A 23535-nucleotide genomic window follows, 5' to 3' on the forward strand; every position below is an offset into this window, starting at 1 on the left:
TTAAGATGGAGGTGACTTTTTGAACCAGTCACCTGACGATAAGATAAGAATACGCTGACATAATATAACCTGCCTGAGGCTGCGGCTGTTGATTGATTGACAACTTGTTCCGTTCGGTCAGATCTCTGTACTCGCTCACGTCCAGCATGGCCCCCGAGGCCCCAGATCCCCAGAGCCTCAAGACCTGGAAAGATGCCTTCCAGTACCCGATCCCCACCGTCCGCCGTGTGGAGCAGGAACTGCGCCGGGACATTGCCAGCAATAAGGAGAAGCTCCGCGCTCTCGTGGGGTAGGTGTCTCAACCGAGCCATTGCGGCATACAACGCTGACATACTGCATCTAGCACGAGATACCGAGAGCTAGTCGGCACGGCGGAAACGATTGTGTCTATGAATTCGCAGATCCAGGATGTGGAATCGGTCTTGACGGAGATTGGTCGGCGATGTAACCCTCGCCTGGTGGAAAAGAAGCACTTGCATGCGCGGCAGATCAGAAGCGATGCTGCGGAGAAAGGTATTCTCTTTACAAAAATGCACCGGGTGACTTGCTAATGGCTCCCTGCAGATGTCGAGAAACATACTTTCGGTGCACAGCTCGCTCTCCTCCACCGATGCACTACCTCCATTGCACGGCTGCTGAGACGACGCGCTTCTTTGCTACTAATCGCAAAGATCCTGGTAGTCTCCAGACGACTGCACAGTGCCCTTTCACAGCACGAATCCCTGCCGCCATTCCTCGATGACTTGCGCAACCAACTAGCGTCCCTCCGAAAAACCCTCTTGAAAAGAATCGACAGGCGCTTAGCTTCTGCCAATGCCACGGAGGACCAGATCGTCGAATCTCTGGCCGCTTACTGTCTCGCAACGAGCTCTTCGTCCGACGATGCCATTCATCATTTTCACCAGGTGCGCTTGGAGGTTATCACCAGCCAGATAGAATCATCACGCGAGAATATCCCCAAGATTTTGAGGCTGTTCATTCGGACGTTGCAGACTTCAAAGGCTCTGCGGTCACGCCAGTTCTCAGATGTGCTCTCGAAGCTCAAGGCACGACCTATTCTCTCTGACCCGGAGATCCGCAGCCTAGACGGCCTGGAAATCGAGGTTCTGGGTCGCTGGGTGGCCCCAGATGTTGAAAACTTTACACCATGGATCAAATTGAGTGATTTGTCCCGGACAGAAGGCGTGGAGATGACCAAAGAATGGTCTCTGCAGGCCTTTGAGAAATTCTGCATAGGCTGCCAAAAGAGTCTCGCATATAGTGACGACTTCTCTGAATTACTGTCACTGCGCTCTGACACTGTCGAACTGTGGCTGTCCTCCTGGGGTTCAACGCTCACACACCCATCTGTTGATGTCCTCGAACGCCTTCGTACCATCTTCAACGACCAGCTCACCCGGGTCCTGACAGCACAGGCCCACAAACTTGACGAATTCGGGTCCCAAGTTGTGTCGATCGTCTCTGACTGGAAACACACTGAAGACAACGAGCTGGGATCCCTATGGGACATGGATCTCATCGGCGCAGATTATATCAACGGCGCTACTTCGTTCAAACAAACCGTCATAGACCGACTGCTTGGCCGCGATGACTCCGTCTCTCAAGCATTAAAGCAGTACCAATCCTGGCTTGAATCTATCCAAGAAGTTAACTCATCCATCGACTCATTGCGTCGTATCAGATGGCCCGATCTTCTCGTGGGAGCCGAAGAAGAAGACGACGATGTTGAAGTCACCCCCGACCTGAACGAGGCCGATCCGCGGCTGTTGACAGACGCACTTCATGTCGCTGTCCGCAAGGCATTTGATGCTCTACAAACTTCATTTGGCCAAGCCTTCAAGGCCCTCGGCTCGTCGCACGCAAGGGAAAAGGCCACTTTCCTCCTCCGCATGGCCCGTCTCATCCGCAGAGATATTCCCACAGACTTCGTGGCAGAAGACTTTGTTTTCTCCAGTGACACCGTTCCTGATCTGCAGAAGTTGCTTGCAACAGAAACTCTTGCCCAGGCTGGCTCTTTCACCCTCATACCGGCTTTAAGGACTAATCCACAGACGGGCTTACTGAGGATTGTCCCTGGTCGGTCCCTCTGGGAAGGCGAACCGGTTACCCCAGTTCAGCCTTCACCTTTGACATTCAAATTCCTTCGCCATCTCACGGCGACGATGGATGAAAGCGGTCCAGACCTTTGGGATCCGTCTACCCTCCACATTTTGAAGAGTACACTTCAAAAGCAACTGGAGGAAGCAATCACATCTGCACTGAAAGATCTAGATACTTCAAGTACATCTGAAGCCAAGCCCCAGCCAAACGGAAACCAGCCAGCCCAAGAAGACTCACGGGACGAAACAAAATCTGAGAATGAGGGCGAATCCTCGAAATCGGAAGCACGCACTGCCGATGCTCCAAGTCAAACTGAGATCCTGCATGACTGGAAATTGCAGCTGTTTTTCGATTCTGTCTATCTGGCACAGATGCTGGGCGATTCGAACAAGCTGTCTGGCGCTATTGAGAAGGTTCAGAAAGACGCAGAACTGAGCGCCCCTGTTGTGAAGACCACCAGACAGCTTGCTCAGGACTATTGGAAACGGACGGAGCTGTTGTTTGGTCTTCTTGCACAGCGTTGAGCTTGAGCCATCTCTCCTCCTGATCAGTCCTTTTAAATGAATAGACAATGTCTCTATCAACCTATCCACTTTCTACATAGAGCAATACTTGGGGTTTATACGAACTTCAATACTTCAAACAAGTCACATTCTCGTGATAGTCGTACAAGATCGTAGATCATAAATCAGAACATCAAGCATAGCTCATACAAGGTACATCGGCCGTCGTAAAATCGTGAAATCGTAATGGAAAACGGAATCAACGATAACATCGAAGAGAAGAAAAGAAAGAGATTCAACAAGACAAAGTGCTGCCAGTGACGGCGTGGATTTTCGCGGATTTTCAAGTTTTTTTTTGCTTTTTTGGGGGTTTTCTTTTTGGCGGAGTTGTTGATTTCAAAGCCTCTTAGGCCTGGAAGGGCTAGCAAAAGCGTTGAGCTGATACTTAACCACTTCTGCCTCCTGCTTGGCGGCCCAAAGGTCGCGGATTGCCTCGCACGCATGCTGCTCCAGGGTCCGTGGAGACATGATCAAGATCACCGACCCGATCCACTTGAGAGACCACTTCGTCGTGAGAGCGTCCAGCCCAGCATCGACGTGGTTGATGCAGGCGCGGATTGTATCCAGCTCTTCGATTTCTGCGAGGGCGAAGGTGTTCAAGAACAAAGCTTTGCAGGTATCCTTTAGACGCTGGACGTTGGCCGCCACTGTTTCCAGCTCAACCAGGATCTTGAGAACGTCGGTGAAAAGCACCTTCCGCAGGCGGACTTTGTTCTTGATAGACAGGCGCGAGTGGCTAGGGAGTGAGCTGAACTTCAAAGAACACACCCTCTGCAAGGAAGCGATGATCTTTCCCTCGGGTGTTTCTCGCATGCGGCGTTTCTCTTCAATCAACTTCATCACTCGCCGCCAACATCGCTGGAGATTCATGATCATGTTGAGTTCATGTCCGGAATACTCCTCCCCAGCTGTCGAATCCTCACATTTGAGCATGGCTAGGGGATTTTCTGCAAGCCGCGAGGATCTCAGAGCCGTAGTCAGCGTCTCAAACCGGCCGTGACTTTCAATGAAACCTCGGAAGTGAAGAGGAGGCTGGCTCTGGTTGTCGAGCGAGATGACGTACAGCTCATCCTTGCCATTGTATGCTGTATAGAGACGTATGGACTCCTCTCGAAGCTTTTGGAAACCGCGGGTTGTTATCACGCTCTGGGGAGCTGTGAACGCAAGCGTCTATTCATGTTTGTCAGCCTCGTATACATGCATCGTCAAGAAGGGAACATGTGATACCTTCTGAATCTGACTCCAGACGTCCACGAACCCCTTTGGGATGATGGGCCAGTGGCTCAAATTCAGAGCGACTGTTGTGAGATAATCAGTGTTTCGTCTCTTAATCATCCCTGCTGGAACCCTGCGACGTCCCATAAATCCCAACTCGTGAGTGTTGATTGCGAACTCCATCTTGTCCAGTAGACGGCAGAAGCTCGAAACCATGATGGTGAGGAAACTCAGGTGCGACATCTTGACACTATCCGTGAGCGCAACACTACTGGCAGAGGAAGATTGCATGGCGATGGGCAAATGGAATAGAGCCCACGACCAAGGGATAACGACGGCGTTCCCCGGGTTGATCAAGCAAAGCTGTATATAAAATTAGTCGATGTTCGTAACATGATTATGAGGTTGACATACTACATATGTGGTTGCGAGTTCGACAACGGACAGCAACGCTGGAAACCAGGTAAGCGAATTCATTTCGATTCTTTCCATGCTGGCCAGGAATTCTCGCATTCCCTCATACTGCTTTCCATTAGCATTACCCATGCTCAAAGATGGAGATTTACATACGAACTCCCAGGTATCCCGTCTCGCCACACCCGAGTAAATCATCTCGGCGCCATGGAATCCTTGGCATGCTGTCTTCAGGGGATCGATAGAGACCCCTTTTCGAGGATGAGACAGGTTGTATCTAACATTGCTCAGTAGTGCTCGATGAAACCCGTGAGCAACTTGGGGACCTGTAAATAGAGTAAGTATGGCGGTTTGTTCTCGTTTCCCACTTTGTAGAGGATGTTGGAAGCATACCGAGTTGATGGGCTTGCTGCATTTGCTCCAGGATGGCGGTGAAGCTCTGGCGCTGTTGCCATTCCCGATCCAAACGGTGGAAAAGCAACTCTTCAAGACAGCCGACAGTCGCTTGACGATTTTTGGGGGCGTGAAGGATAGAAAGAGTTGACATTATCACAGTTGCGGATTGTTCGTGAGATGATACGAACGTAAGTTCTTCGAGCACGAGCTCTAGCCAATGTCGCCCTAAAATAGAAAAAGAGTCAAATCGATCATACTAAATGATTTTGACTTCAAAAACTCACTCCGTTTCAAGAACGTCTCTTGAAACTCACTGCCCATGACTCGTTGGATGTAAAGGGGGGTAAGTCTGGCGAAAAGTTCACAAACGCGCAAGAGACACTTGAATAATTCTGCGTTAGTATATTTCCTGGTTGGAGCGTGGCTGAGATGACATACGGTGACTTTTGAATTACATGATTCGAGGGTCGGCTTTTCATGAAGAAAAGCACACTCTGTTCGGTGACAGAAGCCTGCAATTCTGTCAACAAAGAAAGCTCGTCGTCATATCAAGAGTGATTTCACTCACCTCTCTCGAGAAAATACCCGCATACTTTGGGAAATCCTCTTCGTACAAGAGAAACAGCCCTTTCGTGGAACTGAGTAACCGTCACCGCAAATTTCTTTCGGATCCAGGTTTTGGCACTGCTGAACAACTCACCAGGGGATGCAGTTTCAAGATATGTGTCGTCTCCAGCCCGTTTGAGAGGTGACCACTGAAGCAGAGTGCAGGATTTCGGTGTCTCAGGGTTGTTAAACAGGCCACAGAGAAGCTTCAGACAGTTTGATGCGGTTTTGCTTTCAAACTCAAGGGCATGGATCAGACTTTTCGCTCGAAGCATGACATCCCCCGGAAGAAACATAATCTTCGTTTTGTTGACAACATTCACCTCAAATGCAATCACCTGCTGCTGTCAGTTCAATATCAAATAGGCGAATAAAAGTTTAGACGAACATAAAGACAGAAGAAGTCTCTTGGGATACCGTCTTCCAGTCGCTTCCAATCGACGGGTCGATTCTCGTCTGCAGCCCACCGGATCATCTCAAACACCACCTGCCATTGCCCAGCAAGTCTTTCTAAGGAAGCTGCCTTGGCACTTTTCAGTAGATTCTCATCTCCCTCAGGCAGATCATTGGCAAAACCCTTGTGAGTGATAAGGGATTCAGCGACAGCATAATGAAAGACCATCTCGGCGGTTTTCTTATTAGCCGTTAAGATCAGGTTGTGGGAAAGCAGAGCGTCCATCGCGGAAGTGAGATCGCCCGCTGAAATTGACATTTCGTAGAATTCAAGCCATCTGCCTTTCTTTTCGTAGAAAAGACGGAGTTGGTCGAACATCTCAAACTCTTTGAAGAAAGCCTCTTTATCCACATCCGGTCCAAGGAGGTCGATGGCCGCCGCCCTCAAGCCAGCCGAAATGCGGTCTTGCTTAACCAGAATGTTGCAGAGTCTCGAATAGCGATGAAGAGTGCTGGCGTTGAGAAGACTTTTATTGCTTAAAATAATGTCAGCATTTTCCCCCAGCGACTTATTTTGAGAGGTAAATACCCAGTGAGGTAAGCGATGAGCTGGTCGAATTGATCACCTCGGCGCAGGACTTCCACTGCCTGTTCATACTCCCCCTTTGAATGATAACATTCCGAGGCCTCTCCAAAAAGGCTTGCCTTCTCGTAATACAGGGCAGCTTTGCGGTACTCGCCTCGGTCTTTCCAAAGCTCTATACTGTCATTTAGCACTGTTCTGTCGGTGGAATGAATAGGCACAAACCTGCAACCTTTCCATACTGTCCCAGTCCTTCAAGGCAACTAGCTGCTTCTGGAGTAAGCTCAAGCTGTAAGAAAAGAGCGATTGCTTTCTCATAGCAAGCAGATAAACCTTCGTGGTCGTTGACCGCACGACAAGTTCGTCCTTCTTGCTCAAACAAGCAAGCCTGCGCATGAGATATGCCGCGCGGGTCGTTGGCCTTTTTGTAACAGAAGAGTGCCTTTAAATCCATCAGTAAATATTCTTCCCCATACGGTCCAGGTGACTTGCGTCCGCAAAATTCTTCTGGTGCAGAAGGTGCGCTGCTCTTTTAAGCCATCTTGCGGGGTCTACAGAGCCACCAGCCCGCAAGACCATGACTTTTTCCGCAACCTGAAAGGAGGTCAGTATGTTATCTTACTATTTTTTGCTGCAAACTAACATTCGGGTCCTTCTGTTTCACGAGATCCGCGAGTCGGGGATTGTCGCTTTCGGAGAGCGCCTGAAGAACGGGCTCCACGCTGTTCTCGCTGGTTTCGATGAACCACAGTTGCTTTCGTGCTCTCGTAACTGAAACATACAGATGCTATTTATCATTTATTAGTATTCTGTTGACTATGTTGTGCCTATGGCATACCTTGAGTTCCGAGCACAATGCCTAATTTCGTGACGTGTTAGAAGCTGCTTGTGGCTATCTGGGTCACGAATAGACACGTACCGCATGCTTCTGAGAATCAAATTGAGCCCGTGCCCCTCGAGCCAGCAGGTTCAAACATCGGTAGCTGCTTCCCAGCCCACTGGAGCCGAAGAAGTCATAAACGAGGACGTCGTCAAACTCCATACCTTTACTCTCCAGGATGGTCAAAACCAGAGCGACCTCGCCAATTTGGCCCTGCAGTTTGTCTTTAGACATGTCATCCCGGACAAGAATGACTTGTTCAGCACCGAAGTCCGCTACTTGGTCATTGAGCTTGACCAATCCGATCATCTTCGCCGACAAGATCGATGAATCAAACCCGGCTAAATAAGCCCAAAGTCAGTGCACGGTCGTCAAATACAGAAAGGTCATACCGAAAATAATGGGCCGCGGTCCCCATGTCTGTCCCACTTCTGGCTCTAACTTGTCGATGGTGTCTGGGAACCCTAAAAGGGAACAGGATCAGTTTTTTGCAAGTTTTGTTCTTGGTTATGGCGCTCACCATTCCAGAGCAGCTGCATCACCCAGGAAGCAAAGCTCAGTATGCCTTGGTGGGAACGATAGTTCTTGGCCAGGGAGAACTGGACGGGCTTTGCGAAAGAAGGCTGCTTCAGCTCGTTCGCAATGACTTCATAGTACTCGTAAAACAACGCCTTGATCTCCGAGAAACGAAAAGCCGAGTCCTTGGAGATACATTGAGCAGTATCGCCAGCTTCAATTTTTTGGTGTCAGTTGAGAGATCCTTGACTCCAATTAGAGCTCACTCACCCAGATGAATGCCTCTAGCATCGCTGAGACAGCTGAGGAGCAGCACGATGTCCAGGCACCGCAGGTCCTGGATCTCTGTATCCATGGTTAGTTATTCTAGGGTAAAACAGAAAAAGTATCCTAGTTTGCATACCATCGACGTAAATCTCCTCAAAACAGCGGCGAATGAGTTGCTCGAGGGTGGCGTTGTTTTTCAGCAACTTCAACAAATCGCTGACCCGGTCAAGCTCGTCGATCTCTTTCAGTTGCTTCTTTTGTCTCTCGTATCGCTCAAAAGCCGCATAAACCTTTTCACGGTCCGTCTCCGCCGCAAAAGCAGGGGATGCTTTGGCTTTTCGTCGGACATACTCTGGCCGAGTGAGCGATTTTAGGGTTTTGGCGGAGGTACCAGACCCCTTGATTACACCCATGATTTCCGCAAAAAGAAGCTCGGCAGAACAGGAGGTAGGTGCAATGCCAGACAGGCAACCCCAGTACTCCGTCTTGAAAATGTGGAAGTCGATGACCCTGGGGTTGTTCACAACCAGGTCAACAGCCTTCGACTTGTCCGTGCTCTCAAGGAAATCTTTGCGATCCGCCCTCCTAGAAAGTATTAGGAATTTCAATTAATTGAAAGAAAGAATTATGCAAACCTGATTGTATTTTCAAGCAGGCCTAAGAAGTCGTCGTAGGTGCAGACAAAAGGGAAGTCTACATTCTTCAAGGCAAAGAACGACATTGGCTTCGAATCACTTGGCGCGTCTTCGGTTGATGCGCCGCCGGAGTAGGTTTCAACCAAACTCTTTGCATATACCCGCAGCTTAGATGCCAGGTATACAGAGCGAGTCAGGAGAAGCTAGCACGCTGTCAGTCTTGAAGATTTAATGCCCTCGGTCAAACTTTACCTGCCGAATTGTTTGTTCCTCCGGAGCTGATTTTCTAGCACTGTATTTGGCAAGGATCTTGAAGAGTAGGCAAGTGGTCTTGCCGGTCCCACTTCTTGCAAGAATCAAAGAGGATGTGTCAAAGTGCCCGACAATCTCAAGCTCTTCCGGAGACAAGTCGAAAGGAAATTCCTCTCTGCCTGTTGCCGCCGCAATGGACTTGAGAAATGGTTCCGTTAGATTGTAGAACTTGTCTGGGTTGAAAGCATTAACTCTGATCCTTGCAATATAAAAGTTCATGCAAAGCACACGGTAGCTCTTACTTGGCATCTCAACAATGGCTTGGTCAGTCTTGGATGGCTTGATGCATGCCATCTGAGCGGATGTGGAACCTTTGGCATTGCCAAACTTTTGTGGAAGGAATGTCCCATCTGTATGCTCAACGGGACGTGCCAGACAGAACTTGGTGAACTCAGGCGTGTAATTATTCTGGAAAGCAATGATGTTGCCGATAGCAGGATCCAGCTATAATCCCCAGTCAGTAGGGCACTCGATTTTGAAGAAGCAAACAAACCTCGTCGTTTGCAGTAACAATTTTCCAGACTTTCACGATCTGCTGCTGTATCCATGGAAGTTCATCGTAGAAACCAACATCCAGCTGCCATAAGATTGACACGGATTGAGAAACAATAACTTGCAGCACAGGAACTTGCATCGTCTCCTTTTGCTTCTTGGAGCCTGCGCGCTGGGACAATGCTTTCCCTTTCCACTCGCCACTCGCCAGCTCCCTGAGTTTCTTCGCTGTGGGAGCAAATGTGCCTGTTATGTATCAGCCGAGGATACAGAATAAAATGGTCAAAACAATTACCTGCCCAGGCCAGCTTTCTTACATCGGACAAAGCTCTCTCAGATAACAGAACTTTCCACGGCCCGACGCGCTTCCCAAAGATGTCATACGAATGTCCTGAGACTTGGGTTGGAAACAGCTGGACATCTGCTGGCTTTGAGAATGCGACCGTTTCTCCAGTCAAGCGTTCCATGCAGGGCCTGCAAGGGAAGCTCTTCAGAGCAGTACGCATCATGGATGGTATGGTTTTGTTTTCAAGTTGCTCGAGTGAATCGGTCAGACCGCGCATCGACGCCTGTGCTTGGAGCCCAAAGAAATGCAGATCCTCGAGAATGTTGGCGGGAATCTCGATATTCGGAACAGAGTCTTGAAGAGCATGATGAGATTTCTTGTCGTCTACGCCAAGAGCCTTCATTTGCTCTAGGGGAGGAAGGTTCTCGATCTTTTGAGACTTCTGCTTATTCTCCTGAGCAGCTCGGATCAGCGACCTTAGAGATTCCATCAAAGTCTTTGCTTTTTCTAAGACTTCTGGGGTGGCGACCGTGCCATGATCCGCCGTGCAAGCATCGCAAAGGTCGATCAGGCGCTTTACGATCTGAATCACAACGTCCAGATCCAGGTTATGCCGCTTAGAAAGCAGCCACATATTCAACAGTATACTGTACTTTTCATGGGCAATTAGTATGTCGAGAAGATGTGCAATAGGCAACAGAGTGCCCGCAAGTTGGTGGAGGTAGGGCGAAGAGGGGTGGCGAGTGACTAGAGGCAGTCCTGAGCCGACCAGGTTCGCACATTGCATGATTGTGAGGATATTATCTTGTGGAGGGATCAACGGTAGCACAAGAGACGTGAATAACTCGCCTGAGATTGGAGCAGACAGCTTCTTGGTTCTCAGAATTTCGAAGCATTTCTGAAGGCGCCGCAGGACCCGGCTGGGATTGAGCACGATCTGGTCATGGACCATTTCATCCTGCATCTCATCACGGAGACGGTGGTGGTACTTGTCAATACTAGAAAGAACATGATTGTACTCATGAAGGCCAAGTTCGGCCTCTTGCACTAGGAGCGCAGTCAACGGCGTCAACGGAGAGCCCATGAGTATGGCTTCTAGTAGTCAACTGGCCCGTCAAACGGTGTTGATAGAACAAAGGAGGCGAAGAAATTTGTTTTGTTATGCACAAAACTGGTCGTTCATGCACGGAAGCTGATTGAAGTGGTCGAGTAAACCGAGGGGACGAGATGTGACGAAAAGAGGAAGTTGTCAAGAAGGGTGGCATACAAGTAGAAGATGATTTTGAAGGTGAAACAGGAAGAAGAGGGTGAAAAAGAGGGAAAGGGAAGGTGGAGATGGAGGGATGGATGGATGAAGGCGAACAGGAGAAAACAAACAAGAAGTGTGATATCGCCCAAAATGGCAAGAGCGGTTTTTGGCACCCTCGCGCCTGCCTAAACTGGACATTCACTGCACAACTCACAAACAAAGACCAACAATAGCCCTTCAAAACGTATAGGTACGTATTTGTATAGAACGTGTCTTTTTCTAAGTATACACTGTTTGTTTTCAAACAGACAAGAGATAATTAGCTGCCGTTGGCTCAGCGCTAGAAGATAACACGTAGGTTCATGTATCCTCAAATTAGAACATCCTAAATTGTGCTCTTATAGATATTAAATTCACTCAAATTGATCTACCTTCTATAGAATACGTACATCCTCTTAGGGTGAGCTCTGCCACCTTTAACTAACCTATACTTACCGCTTACCTAATCCTACTTACCCGCGGGGATCAACGTGATGTTCCCGCACCATCGGAAAACTCTCGCCTTCAGTCCTTCACTCACACTCACTCACTCACTCTCCGACCGACTCCAGCCATGGCAACCCCACGGCTACCATTCCTCTACCCGAATCTGATGCGCGCAGTGAGAGCATGCGAGCCTACTCCCTACCGCTCAGCTCGCCTCCCTCGGCCCGGCCCCTATAGCTTCCAGACCACTCGGCATCACAACCAAGAGGCCTACCAGCGCCGCTACGGCCCAGCGGTCGACCCAAATCTGCCCCCTCCTTCGAAGCCGAAGGGTCGAAAGCCCACCAAGGCGGTGGAGGGCGCTGCAGCATCAGAAAATGAGGGCGCGGCCAACGCCACCGAGCGCGAGAACACTCCGCCCGAACAGTCGCAGCAGGCGCAGTCTCAAGACGTCTCCCCGGGTACTGCCGATGCGCAGCCTGATCAAGGGCAGGCTGCTGCAGACTCCACCCAGAGCCCCTCCACCCCGCAACCCGATCAGCTCGATGAGAGTCCTGCGCCAGGGGACATCGACGAAGATGTCTCGGCAGCTGCAACCACACCAGCCCCTGAAGCAGCAGCGAACGAAGAAAATCCCGAGCCGGCTCCCGCCCCAAACACAAATCAGAGCGCATTCGATGATGTCTACCACATGCCTGGCCCGTCCGCTTCTCTCTTTCCAACAGGGCCGTCGCCATCCGACCAACACACGCCGCCCCATCTAACCCCAGGGCCATACGTGCACCATTTCGATACATACTCGCTAGTACGCGATCTCTCGAATGGCGGCTTTACAAACGATCAATCCATCACAATCATGAAAGCCGTGCGGAACATCCTCCAAAAGAATCTCGATCTGGCCAGGGAGAGCTTGACCTCGAAATCAGACGTCGAGAACGAGGAGTATCTGTTCAAGGCAGCATGCTCGGAGCTCCAGTCCTCTCTACAGACCGCTCGCAGCTCGGAAATGCAGAGACAGCGTGCTTCGCGCACGCAACTGCAGCACGAAATCGATATCCTCTCCCAGCGCCTCAATCAGGAACTCTCTGGCATGAAAGATGATATCAAGGGCATGTTCAATGACCATAGCATGCTCACGCGAGAGCAGCAGCGGAGTATCGATACTTCGGTCCAGGAGCTGAATTATAAGATCACCGTGTCGCTCAATAGTGATGGGAAGAGCGAGATTGAAGGACTGCGCTGGGTTCTCACGAGGCGCGCTGCTTTGACGGTGGGCATTTGTGCTTGTAAGTCTTTTTGCACTCTGTGGGTTTCATTAACTGGTTGCTGACGTCTGTTCTAGTCATGATTATCGTCTTCCTCAAATACTCGTCCACCCGAAAGGTACAGGACACACCCAAGGTGGTCAAGGAGGTGGAGAAGCCAATTCCCAAAGAAGGATCAGAGACTCGTCCTGTCCACGATGCGGGAGCCCAGACAGAGGGCGCATCTCTTGCTCAACTCGGCGAGTCCCTGGGTTGAACCTCATCTACGAGCCATTGCTTTCCTCATCCTCATCCCTCACACTTTTCTGTCACTACCTCTGTTACTTCCCTTTGTCTTTCGATTCCACTTCTCTCCCACCTGCCTCTCCCAAGGCGGGCTGTACCACTATCAAATAGACCAACCTGATACCCCCAATATATATTCTCTGCCTCGGCACATTCAAACATATTGATTCATGACATATATTCACCAACAATCAAGAATACAATGCAACACTCCCTCCACAAAGATATCCTCCCCTAGGCTTAGCTTCCTTTAACCACGGCAACTCGTGCGGCAGATACTTATACGCGCGAAAGACTGCATTACTCTGATACGAAAACCCCATCATCTCCATCTGACCCCGTTCCTTCGGATCCATAACCCGTCTGTAATCATCCAGCTGCGGCACAACAAACTCCCACACCATCTGCCCCTGCTCCGTAACCTCGATAATCCGCCCCGTGGCAGCTTCGCAGATCAGCACGTTGCCATTCTGCAGTTTCTGCGCCGAGCCCATGAACGGTGTGAAGAAGCCTAGTCCGCCCGTGGTGCGGTCTTTGTATTCCCAGATCACCTCCTTGGCGCGGTTGACGATAATGGCCCGGGAGAAGGGGACGGAGATCTCGGGTCGAAACACGCCGTTATCGAGAATGAGAATGTCGCCTGCGGCGTTGATTTCGTGGGCGCAGTGCTGCTGGCACACCGTTGGTGCGGATATTTCCCATGTCACGGATCCGGTTTGGCGGGAGATGATGAAGACGCTGGACGCATTGCGGGTCGACGCTATGATGTTGCCATCCGAGTTAATGGAGACGCTGTTGATCAGCGGCCAGTGTTCGCGTGAGTAGTGTGGGTGCGCTGCGAATTGGGTTGGGGCGAGGTGGTCGATGGCTCGCCAGGACCAGAGGAGCTTGGCTCCGCCGGTTCCGCCTGTGCCGTCGAAGTCGGCGGAGGAGGACTTGGTGGTCTTTGACCATGGGTCTACTAGTTTGATGCAGTCACCGTATACCACGCCTCCCGGTGCCTCGCTGCCGGGGATCCCGCCTTTTATCTGGGCTGCCTCTTCGGGCGTAAAAGGTTCTAAAGTCGTGTAGAGGAGAGTGCCGTCGTCAAGATGGTTCTGGTCGTGATGTGCAAGTGGATCGGAGTACTGTCGCAGAATCTCGCCCTTGTCGTTCACCTGCATCATGACACCGCCGCGGTACTTGGACCACATAGGGAACAGTGTCGGAGCATCAGGGTGTGCGCCATTGTAGGCCAGTGTTCCGTCGCGCAGGATTCGGGCATGGCGGCCTGATCTGTGAGGTAGAATCCATCGATGCACTTCATGGCCGGATGCTGAGACTAGATGGGCTGTGTTGGAGGTAAGAGGCGAGTAAAGCACGTAGCCTGGAGACACCTGTTGTGGATCGACCCCGCGAAGACCGAGACCTCGGCGACGGAAGGTGTGCTGCTCCATTTATGAGTAATCTTGTTGAGACAAGGTGTAATCGACACAATCCTCTCACAAAAACAATGACGACAGGCTTCGTTATATTTAAAGTTGATTGCATGGGCTTAGGGCCCGGCGGACCGGCTTACCTCGGTCGGTTCCGCGGCGGAGATCATAGCCAACAATATCGGCATGGATATGGCGTCAAAGATCGTATAGGTTGCAAGTGTTTTGGGTGGAAAAAATTCCGATAGTATTGACCCGAATATAACACAGACGTCCTCAACCAGGCGTCATATTTGGGGGGCTCTGTGGGAAAAATGTCAAGTTCGACAGGAGGTCCCATCCGCCATCCACCGTGGTCCCCAGTCCCAGAAATTCAGGGAAATAGTAATTGTTGAAGTTTTCATCGGGAAACTCATCCGCAAGCGCAGTGAGCGGCGTTTTCTCGACTCGAGGACGCAGTTTCTGATGCACCTTGGCGATGATATTGCCAAGGGTATGCGCAGCATGGCAAGGTAACCCGATGCAGGGAAGCCACTCCACAAGACTGTGGATCAGAGAGTCCAGCTCTGCGATATTGTGTGTAAATGTCAATTGGCCTTCATAGACATTGAGTAAGCGGCAAATCACAATAGCTGCAAAGGTAATCATGTGGTAGATGTGGTCACTGAGATGGCGAGTCTGATCATCGACTGTGTCCATGGCAAGTTGAATGATAGTAGTGGAATGGCGGATCATTTCGGAAACGATTGAGTCGCGCGCTTGAGCTGATTTGGATTTCAATGCGTGTTCGTATAGAAGCAGGTTGGAGAAATGGAATCCCATCATGAGGAATTGCGATCGAGGTTGTTCTAAATGACTGTTAGATTTGAAACCCAGTATTCTTGAGAGAATGCCATACCGAGCAAGAATTCCCACTTTCGTTTCCAGGCCTGCAGCGCCGCAACGGACTTGAGGAGATCAACAGATTCCCCGATCAGATTTTCATAAACAGTCCAGTAAAGATGAATCTCAGCAACCATGCGCACTTCAAAATTAAGGGCATGATCCAAATCGATGATATTTTGGCACCTCTCAATCTGCCAGGCCTGCAGAGTAGATCTGCGGCTCGTCCCGACGCAGTAGTGCAGATGAGCAAGGCACAGGTGGTTCCACAAATAACAACGGTCCGTGGTGGCGTCGTCCAGCCTGGCAGGAGGTTTGGACTGGGTGGTGGCCACGGTGAACAGGGGACTAGATTGGCAGTGCTGCAAAGCAAATCCGCTGAGCAGCCAGCTATCAATGCTCAACGGCACCTGTCCCACGGTTGTGGACCACATGCACAGGATAAGAGTGCCCTGAAAGAATTCAATGGGTTGTGGCGACACGAGAATGTTGGTCGACACCAGAGACCGGGCGCATTCATAGAGTTTGGGCGCCAAACTGGCGGCCAGGTCCTCAGAGGTATGTCGCACGGCGATCAAGCAGCAAGCGCAGAAGAGGAGAGACGACTTGCTCACTCGCTTGAGAATGACATTTGGGTCATCTTGCGGCTCGTAGAGAATCCATCGGCCATAATACTCCAGAAAGCTGGTTCGACAGTCAGTGATGTCGATCCAATCGAAAAAAAGGCACAGCGACAACATACATCGAGATAAGAGTCAAGGCAAGATCGGGCGAGATCAGATCATCCAATACTGCATCAACCGATTTTGTATTGGCCGTTGGGCGCACCGCGGTCTCCGTAGCCAAATCGCGGATCATGATCACCGGGGCGTCGGCCGACTCCGTGGTGTCTTTGTACGCCACATCGCCCGACTCCGGGGTCGTGAAAGCCGCAGCAGACTTGTGCAATTGCCGGTCAGGGATCCTGTCAGGGTTCTCTCCTAGCCGATCGAGGAGAATAGCCACAGTTTGCTCCAGGCGTTCCAGTCTATGTATGGATCGTTATCAGTCCGCCCAGAAATCAAGTAGGGGGTTATCCGCCATACCGCGCATCCGTCCCAGGTGCGGAGACAGCACCAACCTCTTCTGCGGGGGACTCGATCTCCACAAGGGAGCAAGGCTGGCGCAATCGCTCGCATCGAAGGCATGGTCTTCCGGGGGTTCCAGGTTCATAGCATCGTGTCTTTTGCTTTCTGCAAGAGGCGCATGCTCGGGAAGCGCGGCCTCGGTCCGCTGGCATGTCGACGGCGAGGACCAGGAATTAGGAGGTGGAGAGGAAGGTCTCTCTCCAGCAATTCTAATTCTTATGAGCCGCCTTCGAATATTTCCAGAAATTAAAATCGGACCAAGTACAAAAGCCGGCGCTAAGACACAGGGCATAGCGTCACCTGATGGCGATAAGACGATAAGGGTCATGCCACTCTGGGATTATTCACCCTCGTGCGATTGGCTGAGGCCTATGTATATGGACTGAATTGGAACTAGAGCTTCTAGATATCTAGACGGGGATACTCCTATCGACAAGTGGATGCAATCCGACCGCATCCGGGATCCATAAATATTTATTAAAAATCCATCCGCAAAGCAATACTCGGCGCCGCCTGCTGAGCGCTTTCGGCGGAATCAGCATCCGTCCTTGCCGCGGCAGCACCCACCCCGCCACTGCGCAGGATTTCCTCCAAAAGTGACTTTTGATCGGGGTTCATGCCGGCCACCAGCGTCCGGAATACCAGCTGGTCTGCCTTAGCAAGCTCAAGGAGATGGCCCGCAGACTCCTTGTGCACGGAGGGTCCCTCGCGGGTGGCGCGTGCCAGCAAGGCGGATACCACTAGCGAAACAGCCGTAGGCAGCTCAGTGCTGGAGAAAGTGGCGTTGGTCACGCAAGAGACGAGCGTGCGCGCAACGACGGAGCGGGAATTCTCAGGGTCGTTGGGGATTTCGCCGCTGTCGAGCGGGCAGCCGATGAGGAAGGCGATAAGGCGAGGAGTGAGATATCGGGCGATCACCTCATCGGTCGTGGAGCGAGGGTGAGGTTTGAGCAAAATGGAGCGGATACAGCCGGCGGCCACGGTGGCTAGACCGATATCCTGGAGACAGTCGAGGAGCTCGTTTAGAACGCGGACGATGACTGGGTCGTTGGATGGGATGACATGTCCGCCCGCCGTGAGGAGGAACGTGATGGCCAGGAGGGTGTTCTTGGCGCAGGGGAGAGATGTTTCGGACTCCCGGCGTTGGGCGATGGTGAGGATGGTCAAGAAGCGGGTGAGGCACCCACGAATCTGGAAGGACACCACGTCGAGGTCCTCGGGCTGGTCCTGCGCATGGGTGATACCGTGGACGAATTGCCGGAAGATCGGGAGAGCCTGAGGCACGACTGCAGACTGACATATGCCCGTAGCAAGAATGGTAGTGAATATATGCAAGATGCAAGCATGGAGGTCGTTGCGGATGATGGACGGGAAGACCGATGCCACCTCGACGAGGGAACTGAGTGCCAGGCGAATGAGAGTCAGAGAGTCATCTGACGTGACATGGAATCGCGCGAGGGGGTTTGACTCGCGAAGATTGGGCAGCATCCCTGCAAGGACAAGGATGATGCTTCTGGTGAGCTCGAAGAGTTGTTCAATGTCATCGGAAAGATGGTCGCCTCGTTCCTGGTCGCCCTTGGCCGCGGGGTGATCCAGCGAGAGATTCTGCGCGATATCGACAATGACAGATTGGATGGGAGTGCCTTCGGTCAGAACAAGCCGGTCGAAAGTGTCCATGGTTTCCGAGAAGATGGCGTCTTGGTAGATGGCATTGCCAGAGATGACAGGCCGGAGGATTCTCTTGAGAGCCAGGAGAATAGCCATTCGTTGGGCGGGGAGAGTTGCTTGATCGACCAGAGACTCAAACGCCAGGCCGAACAAAACGAAAAAGAAAGCAACTGGCTCTTCGCGGTAATTGATATCGTGTCCCTTTCCTTCTGGCTTGCCGTTGGTGATCTCCTTCTCTTGCTTCTCTTCTTTTTCTTTCCCATCTGCTTCTTCATTCTCCTCCTCCACTTCCTCTTTCTCCACTTCCTCCTCCTCCGTCCCCTCCTCGGTGTCTTCTTTCTTCATCTCTTCACTCTCAGTCTCCTCCTCCACTTCCTCTTCCTTCATCTCCTTCTTTTCCGTCTCCATCTCCTTCTCCTTCTCTTCCTCCTCCGTTTCACTATGCTCTTCAGTCAGCTGCAGCTTACCATCCAAGGCATCAAAGACAAAATCAATATCCTTCTCAACCAAGCCCGCGATTGCATCAACGAGGTATAACCACGAATCCTGGTAAAATTTCAACAGAGTTTCCCGGTTCAGCGCGGCGTAAACCTCGTCTAGATTGCCACTCTGTGGACTGGTGCCCAGACTTCCAGAAATATCCGGCTCAAAGCGCAGTCTGGCAAATTCCTGCAAAGAGGAAAGCCACAAGGGAGTAAGTTTGGCAAGATACGGTTGGACCACCCGGTTCAAATACTCTTGCTCAATGCTTGCAATTTGGAGCCGAGCCCACGCAGAGAATAGGGCGAGTTTGACCATCACCCGGGCATTCGAGTTCAGGCCTTTGAGATCACCGATGTCGGTAGTCTCGGGGTTTTCTGTGCAGAATTAGTTAGGCATATTCCGCTCGTATTGGGAATAGAAAAAGCTTACTGGCGAAATTCTCCAGGCCAAGGACCAGGAGTCTGAGAATTCTTCCCATGCGATCAACGTTTGTGACTATGCCCGTAGCGATGAATGTGGCAGAGACATTGATCGCTTCAGAAGCGAGTTCCGCTGACGAATCAGCGGCAAAGGCAGGAGTAAGAGCTGATCCGATCTGAGCTTGGTACTGCTCGAGGAGGGATGCCTCCGAGAAATCCGGATCGGGGGTTTTGCCGAACATGGTAAGAACTTGGTCGATAATCTTCAAACCCCATACTCGCAGCTCGATGACGTTGGCAGTGGACGCCGAGAATGCCATGCGGATGATGTCTCCTACTTTCGACTGCAGCGCGAGCTCAGCCGGAATGGTTTGGTCTGGAAGGATGGCCTCTTGCACTGTTGCCAGTAGCCCAGAGAGACAGCTCATGGCAAAGTTGCGGGTCTGCCACTTGAGCAATTCCTGGCCGGAGGCGCCATCGCCGGTCGAATCACCCTGTCCTTCTGCAACGGCAAATCCCGCGACCTCGTCATCTGGGATATCGGCAGCTGGGACAGCCGTGGTTGCGGTGGCCTCCCCCTTGTGGCGCGTTCTGGTCATAATATGTTGGCATCGTTGGATCCACAGCTCAGTTTCGGTGAGGGAAGTCTGCTGTAGCCAGTCTTGAATCATTGTCTTGAGAGACAGGTTATCCGGGGCATCATCAAACGCCAGCCAGATATCATCCTCGAGAGTTTCGGTTGCTGTCCGTACAACAGACGCCGCATCTCGTTTCATGAGGTTGTTCAGTCCGCGGACTGCCACGGCTCGCATCAAGGGGTCGCTAGCGCACAGCTCGCTTTGGAGTCGGTGGACATAGCCGGAGAAGTCCACGAAGTTGGAGGCGTACAGAGAGAAGTGGTCCAAACACTTGGAGCTCTCGGTAACCAAAGCAGGGTTGTCCTCCAGTTGAAACTGGCGGAGAAGAGTAAGGATAAGGTTCCTCGTCTTTGCAATATCTTGGAGGTCTGGTCCAAGAACATTGATTAAGGAATCCACACATCGGCTGATCACCACGGGCGTCAGGAAGGACATTTCGACGTTGGAAGTCGCCAACGCAGCCGCTTCTTCGTTATGGCTATCGGCATTGTAAAGTTGTGCGAGCATTCCCAGGGAGCTGGAAACAAACGGTGAGAAAGTCAAGCCGGCAGAATTGGCAACTCTTTCCAACCCGCCAAGTGCCCAAAAATGAACGACGGGGTGAGGGTCATTGCAGAGTGACATCAACACGCCGACAATGGTCTTGAGGTGCAGACCAGCTGCCATACCGCCGACTTGAGAATGGATACACCCCAAAGCGGAGGCGCAGCCCGCACGGGCGTTTGGTTCTCGATTGTCGACAATAGTGTCCACAAGCCATTTGACCTGGGTATTCGTGCAGGCATTTCCAGCACTATCGCAGAGCCGTCCCAATGCCTCAACGCCAATCGTGCGGACAATAGGATCGACATCAGTGACAAATTTCTGTGGAAGAGTAAGTTTCCAATTCTGCTTGAAAGCATCACCATCACTAAGACAGAACCACTGACCTGTAAAAGCTCCTGCAAAATCTTATCCGTAGAAGTACTCAACTTGCCAGCCGAAAAATCCGTCTCCTTAACCGCAACCTTAAGGGCAAGCAAAAGAGCCACAGAAATATTGACAGCCAACGCTGCCTTTCTACCAGGGTTTCGCTGCAATGCCGGAGAACTGAGAAAGGTGGCGATTTGTTCGACGCTGCTCTCTTGGATCTTGGGAGAGTGGAGCGCGACTGCGACAGAGAACAGCTCGATGGCTGAGTTGACGACTCCTGTCGTGGGCGGATCGGCAGAGAGGGTATCCTCCGCTCGCAGACTGTAAAGAAGGACGGCGTCGTGTTCGCTGGCTTGGCAGACGGGGAATGTCAACTGAAATGATGTTAGGTCTCTAATCACTTCGATGGGAAAGAAGGGGCACTCACAGCATCATCCACACCGTCATCTGCAGAGTCAACGGCAGACCACGCCGGTCCGTGGTCTTTGCCATTTGTGCCAGACAAGGTAATACGAATATACTCTCTGGCCAGTCCAGTGACGCCAAAGCCATAATTATCGCAAAGATCCCACAGTCCATCAAATTGGCCCGTCGAGCCGGCAATTGAGCTTTCCAGCGGCCGGTACTGAGCATCGGGGTCGGCGAAGGACGAGACAGCAAGACTGAGCAGCCTGGACTGAGAGATTATGTCTCCGTGACTGGGATGATGCACATGCACGAGCTTTGAGAAACACTGTAGCACTCGGCGGCGCACCATGGTCGTGAAATCGTGCAGCTGCAAGGAAGGGTGCAGTCGCTGTGAGATATCTTCCACGGACTTGGGCCGCGGCAGATCGTCCAAGAAGTCAACGGTGTTCTGGAGCATGGTTGCTATTCTCTTGGCACCGTCGGCGGTGATCAATTTGCTGTTGAATTCCATGAAGACCAGCAGTGAACTCATGGCGCATTCTCGGACGTGTGCGAGGAAGCTTGTCTCGAGGGTTCCGCGTTTAGCGGCATTTTCTTTGCTGAGGTGTATTGGGAGAGCATTCTTCCAAAGCAGCATCAGCTGGGACAAATGGATTTTGACGAAACTGGGTCCGAGGGGCATCAATCCGCCGATCAGGATCCACGCCACCTGGATTTGTGTGCTTGCGACTCGCAGCTCAGATGTGCTGCTCGTTTTCAGGAGATCGGTTGCCTGGGAGAATATGCGCGCGAAGACATCCACGGAGCCATAGAGCGGTTGCAGGCGAGAGGTGCTCAGCATGGCTGACAGACCATTCGCGAAACCAACACAGCGTCGAGGTGATTGTCGAGGTGTCGCGAGCTGGCCGAGCTCTCTCGTCAAGCTGTTCATGCTGATGGTCACGCATGACAGAAACTGGTGGGGGCATGCAAGGACGAAACTACGCAGGCAGTGCGCTGTATGCACTTGTACCGTATAGCTGGGATGGGAGAGTATTTGAATCAAAGCATCTCGGCAACCGTCAGCATGCACACCGAAAGCTGAGCCAAGAGATGAGATGAAAGCCGACAAGGCGCTGACGGCGCTTGTCAATGTGTACTTGCTCGGCTCGCGACGCTCCTGCATGACTTGTGGGTAGTCCTTGAGAATATCATTAATGAGCCACTTGGCAGCGTTAAGCTGGCTGTTCTCGCGCAGCAGTTCTCGACCAATGGTGTCTTCGAGAATGCTCTTGACGAACTTGCGGGTCATCAAAAGACGGAACCGGTTGTATGTCACAGTCGGGTGATTCAGCAGTTCGACAAGCAGGTTGGCCGCAATCTGTCCATAGCGTTCTTCAACAACTTTGTCACCCAAGTTCCGCACGACGTATTTGTAGCAGATGCAGATGCCCGCGCGTGCACGGTTGGAGGTCGTACTCCGCACATAGTGCGATGAAAGCTGGCGCAACAAGTCCGGCAGTAAAAAGTAGAGTCGCGACTCTGATTTCTTCGGGGCAGAGGAAGATTCGGACACCTCGGCTTCCTCCTCATCGCCGGGGCGCGCCTGAGACTTCTTGGACACCTTTTTAGACTTCTTCGATTTGGACTTCGGGGCCGCCGTTATATGCGCATCCGTCGCATGTAATTTCACCAATGCCCGACCAAGACAGGCAGCCGTGGCGTGTCGAACCGGAGCCGCGGGGCTGTCAATGACCTTCCAGACCAGGGTTTTCAGATTGTCAAAGTCATTCGCATTATCGAAGTAGGGATTCGTGTTGAGCAATTGCTCCAGGCAGCGACAGGCATGGACCTGGACGAAAGTCGACTTGTCGCTGGTCGCCGCATTGCGCGCCTGTTTCCAAATGTCCCGCGCGGTCGACTCGTCGAGCGGAACGCCAACGCCCACGACGATCTTGCGCAACACCGCAAAAATAACCCCGCGAAGACCGGTATGGTTACTGGCCGACTTGAGCAGCTTGATCATGCTCGAGCTAGCCACGCTTGACTGCATGAAGGCACTCCCGCCCGCGACGGCAAAGATCTCGCCGAGACAATGCGCGGCCGCGAACTTGGTCTTCAGCTCCGCCTCACTTTTGCTAGCATTGACGAGCCCGAGAAGGTCGGTCACGGTCTCAAAGAGGATCCCACGATCCCCTTTCCCCAGAATGGCGCCAAAGCATCGTCCCAGGTTATTGCGGAGCACGCGCGTGAGGGTGGGGGAGGGCAGGGTCAAGATCTTGAACAATTCCTTTTTCAGGTCTTTCTGCTGCGACGAGACCTGCGCTGTGTCTAGGCCGGAGATGTATTGTACCAGGTCGGAGGTGAAGGTGAGCATATAAAGATCCTGCTGTTCGGAGGGGAGCGCATGCAGCTTGGCCACGTCCAGCTCCGGGGCCGCATTTTCGGGGTGTGGGGGTTGTTCGGGGGGAGCAGTGGGCGTTGCGGGCGCAGGAGATGCTGGGGTCGAGTTCGGTGCAGACATGGCGAGGTAAAGAAGGGAGGGCAAACCAATTCGTTGCCCCTCCGAGTGAGTGAGTGCGTAGGTGACAGCATCATCAACAACAGACCAACTCCTTATCGTGTGGGACGGGCCTGCGGAGGCCGGAGAAAGTGCCGGCC

General features: G+C 51.9%; 6 protein-coding genes across 6 annotated transcripts; 2 read left to right on the plus strand and 4 right to left on the minus strand.

The window, feature by feature from the left end:
• Positions 1–146: 146 nt before the first annotated feature.
• Positions 147–2624, plus strand: N7474_002945 (COG1/VPS51 family protein; the record flags this gene model as incomplete). Its single annotated transcript, XM_057194360.1, has 3 exons — positions 147–289; positions 344–513; positions 565–2624. The coding sequence occupies 3 exons, from the start codon at positions 147–149 to the stop codon at positions 2622–2624; spliced, it is 2373 nt and encodes a 790-aa protein (XP_057055715.1).
• A 375-nt stretch (positions 2625–2999) lies between these two features.
• N7474_002946 (uncharacterized protein) lies at positions 3000–10742 on the minus strand (the record flags this gene model as incomplete). Its single annotated transcript, XM_057194361.1, has 21 exons — positions 3000–3833; positions 3891–4241; positions 4293–4400; positions 4449–4618; positions 4686–4913; positions 4973–5208; positions 5253–5632; positions 5683–6223; positions 6277–6463; positions 6747–6864; positions 6914–7057; positions 7109–7129; positions 7190–7491; positions 7543–7614; positions 7671–7880; positions 7937–8011; positions 8070–8518; positions 8569–8771; positions 8821–9324; positions 9374–9618; positions 9668–10742. 21 exons carry the CDS (start codon positions 10740–10742, stop codon positions 3000–3002), a joined length of 6453 nt encoding a protein of 2150 aa, XP_057055716.1.
• A 778-nt stretch (positions 10743–11520) lies between these two features.
• Positions 11521–12914, plus strand: N7474_002947 (CCDC90 family protein; the record flags this gene model as incomplete). The annotated part of the gene is made up of 2 exons (XM_057194362.1): positions 11521–12679; positions 12736–12914. The coding sequence occupies 2 exons, from the start codon at positions 11521–11523 to the stop codon at positions 12912–12914; spliced, it is 1338 nt and encodes a 445-aa protein (XP_057055717.1).
• A 220-nt stretch (positions 12915–13134) lies between these two features.
• On the minus strand, positions 13135–14379 carry N7474_002948 (uncharacterized protein; the record flags this gene model as incomplete). Its single annotated transcript, XM_057194363.1, has 1 exon — positions 13135–14379. One exon carries the CDS (start codon positions 14377–14379, stop codon positions 13135–13137), a length of 1245 nt encoding a protein of 414 aa, XP_057055718.1.
• A 255-nt stretch (positions 14380–14634) lies between these two features.
• On the minus strand, positions 14635–16519 carry N7474_002949 (Zn(II)2Cys6 transcription factor; the record flags this gene model as incomplete). Its single annotated transcript, XM_057194364.1, has 4 exons — positions 14635–15206; positions 15257–15924; positions 15983–16267; positions 16326–16519. The coding sequence occupies 4 exons, from the start codon at positions 16517–16519 to the stop codon at positions 14635–14637; spliced, it is 1719 nt and encodes a 572-aa protein (XP_057055719.1).
• A 325-nt stretch (positions 16520–16844) lies between these two features.
• N7474_002950 (AP-1 complex accessory protein LAA1) lies at positions 16845–23398 on the minus strand (the record flags this gene model as incomplete). Its single annotated transcript, XM_057194365.1, has 4 exons — positions 16845–18892; positions 18948–20439; positions 20505–20861; positions 20915–23398. The coding sequence occupies 4 exons, from the start codon at positions 23396–23398 to the stop codon at positions 16845–16847; spliced, it is 6381 nt and encodes a 2126-aa protein (XP_057055720.1).
• Between the last annotated feature and the right edge of the window lie 137 nt (positions 23399–23535).

The sequence above is a fragment of the Penicillium riverlandense genome, assembly GCF_028828495.1.
Source record: "Penicillium riverlandense strain IBT 135883 chromosome Unknown utg000002l_segment0_segment0, whole genome shotgun sequence".
Classification (NCBI taxonomy): domain Eukaryota; kingdom Fungi; phylum Ascomycota; class Eurotiomycetes; order Eurotiales; family Aspergillaceae; genus Penicillium; species Penicillium riverlandense.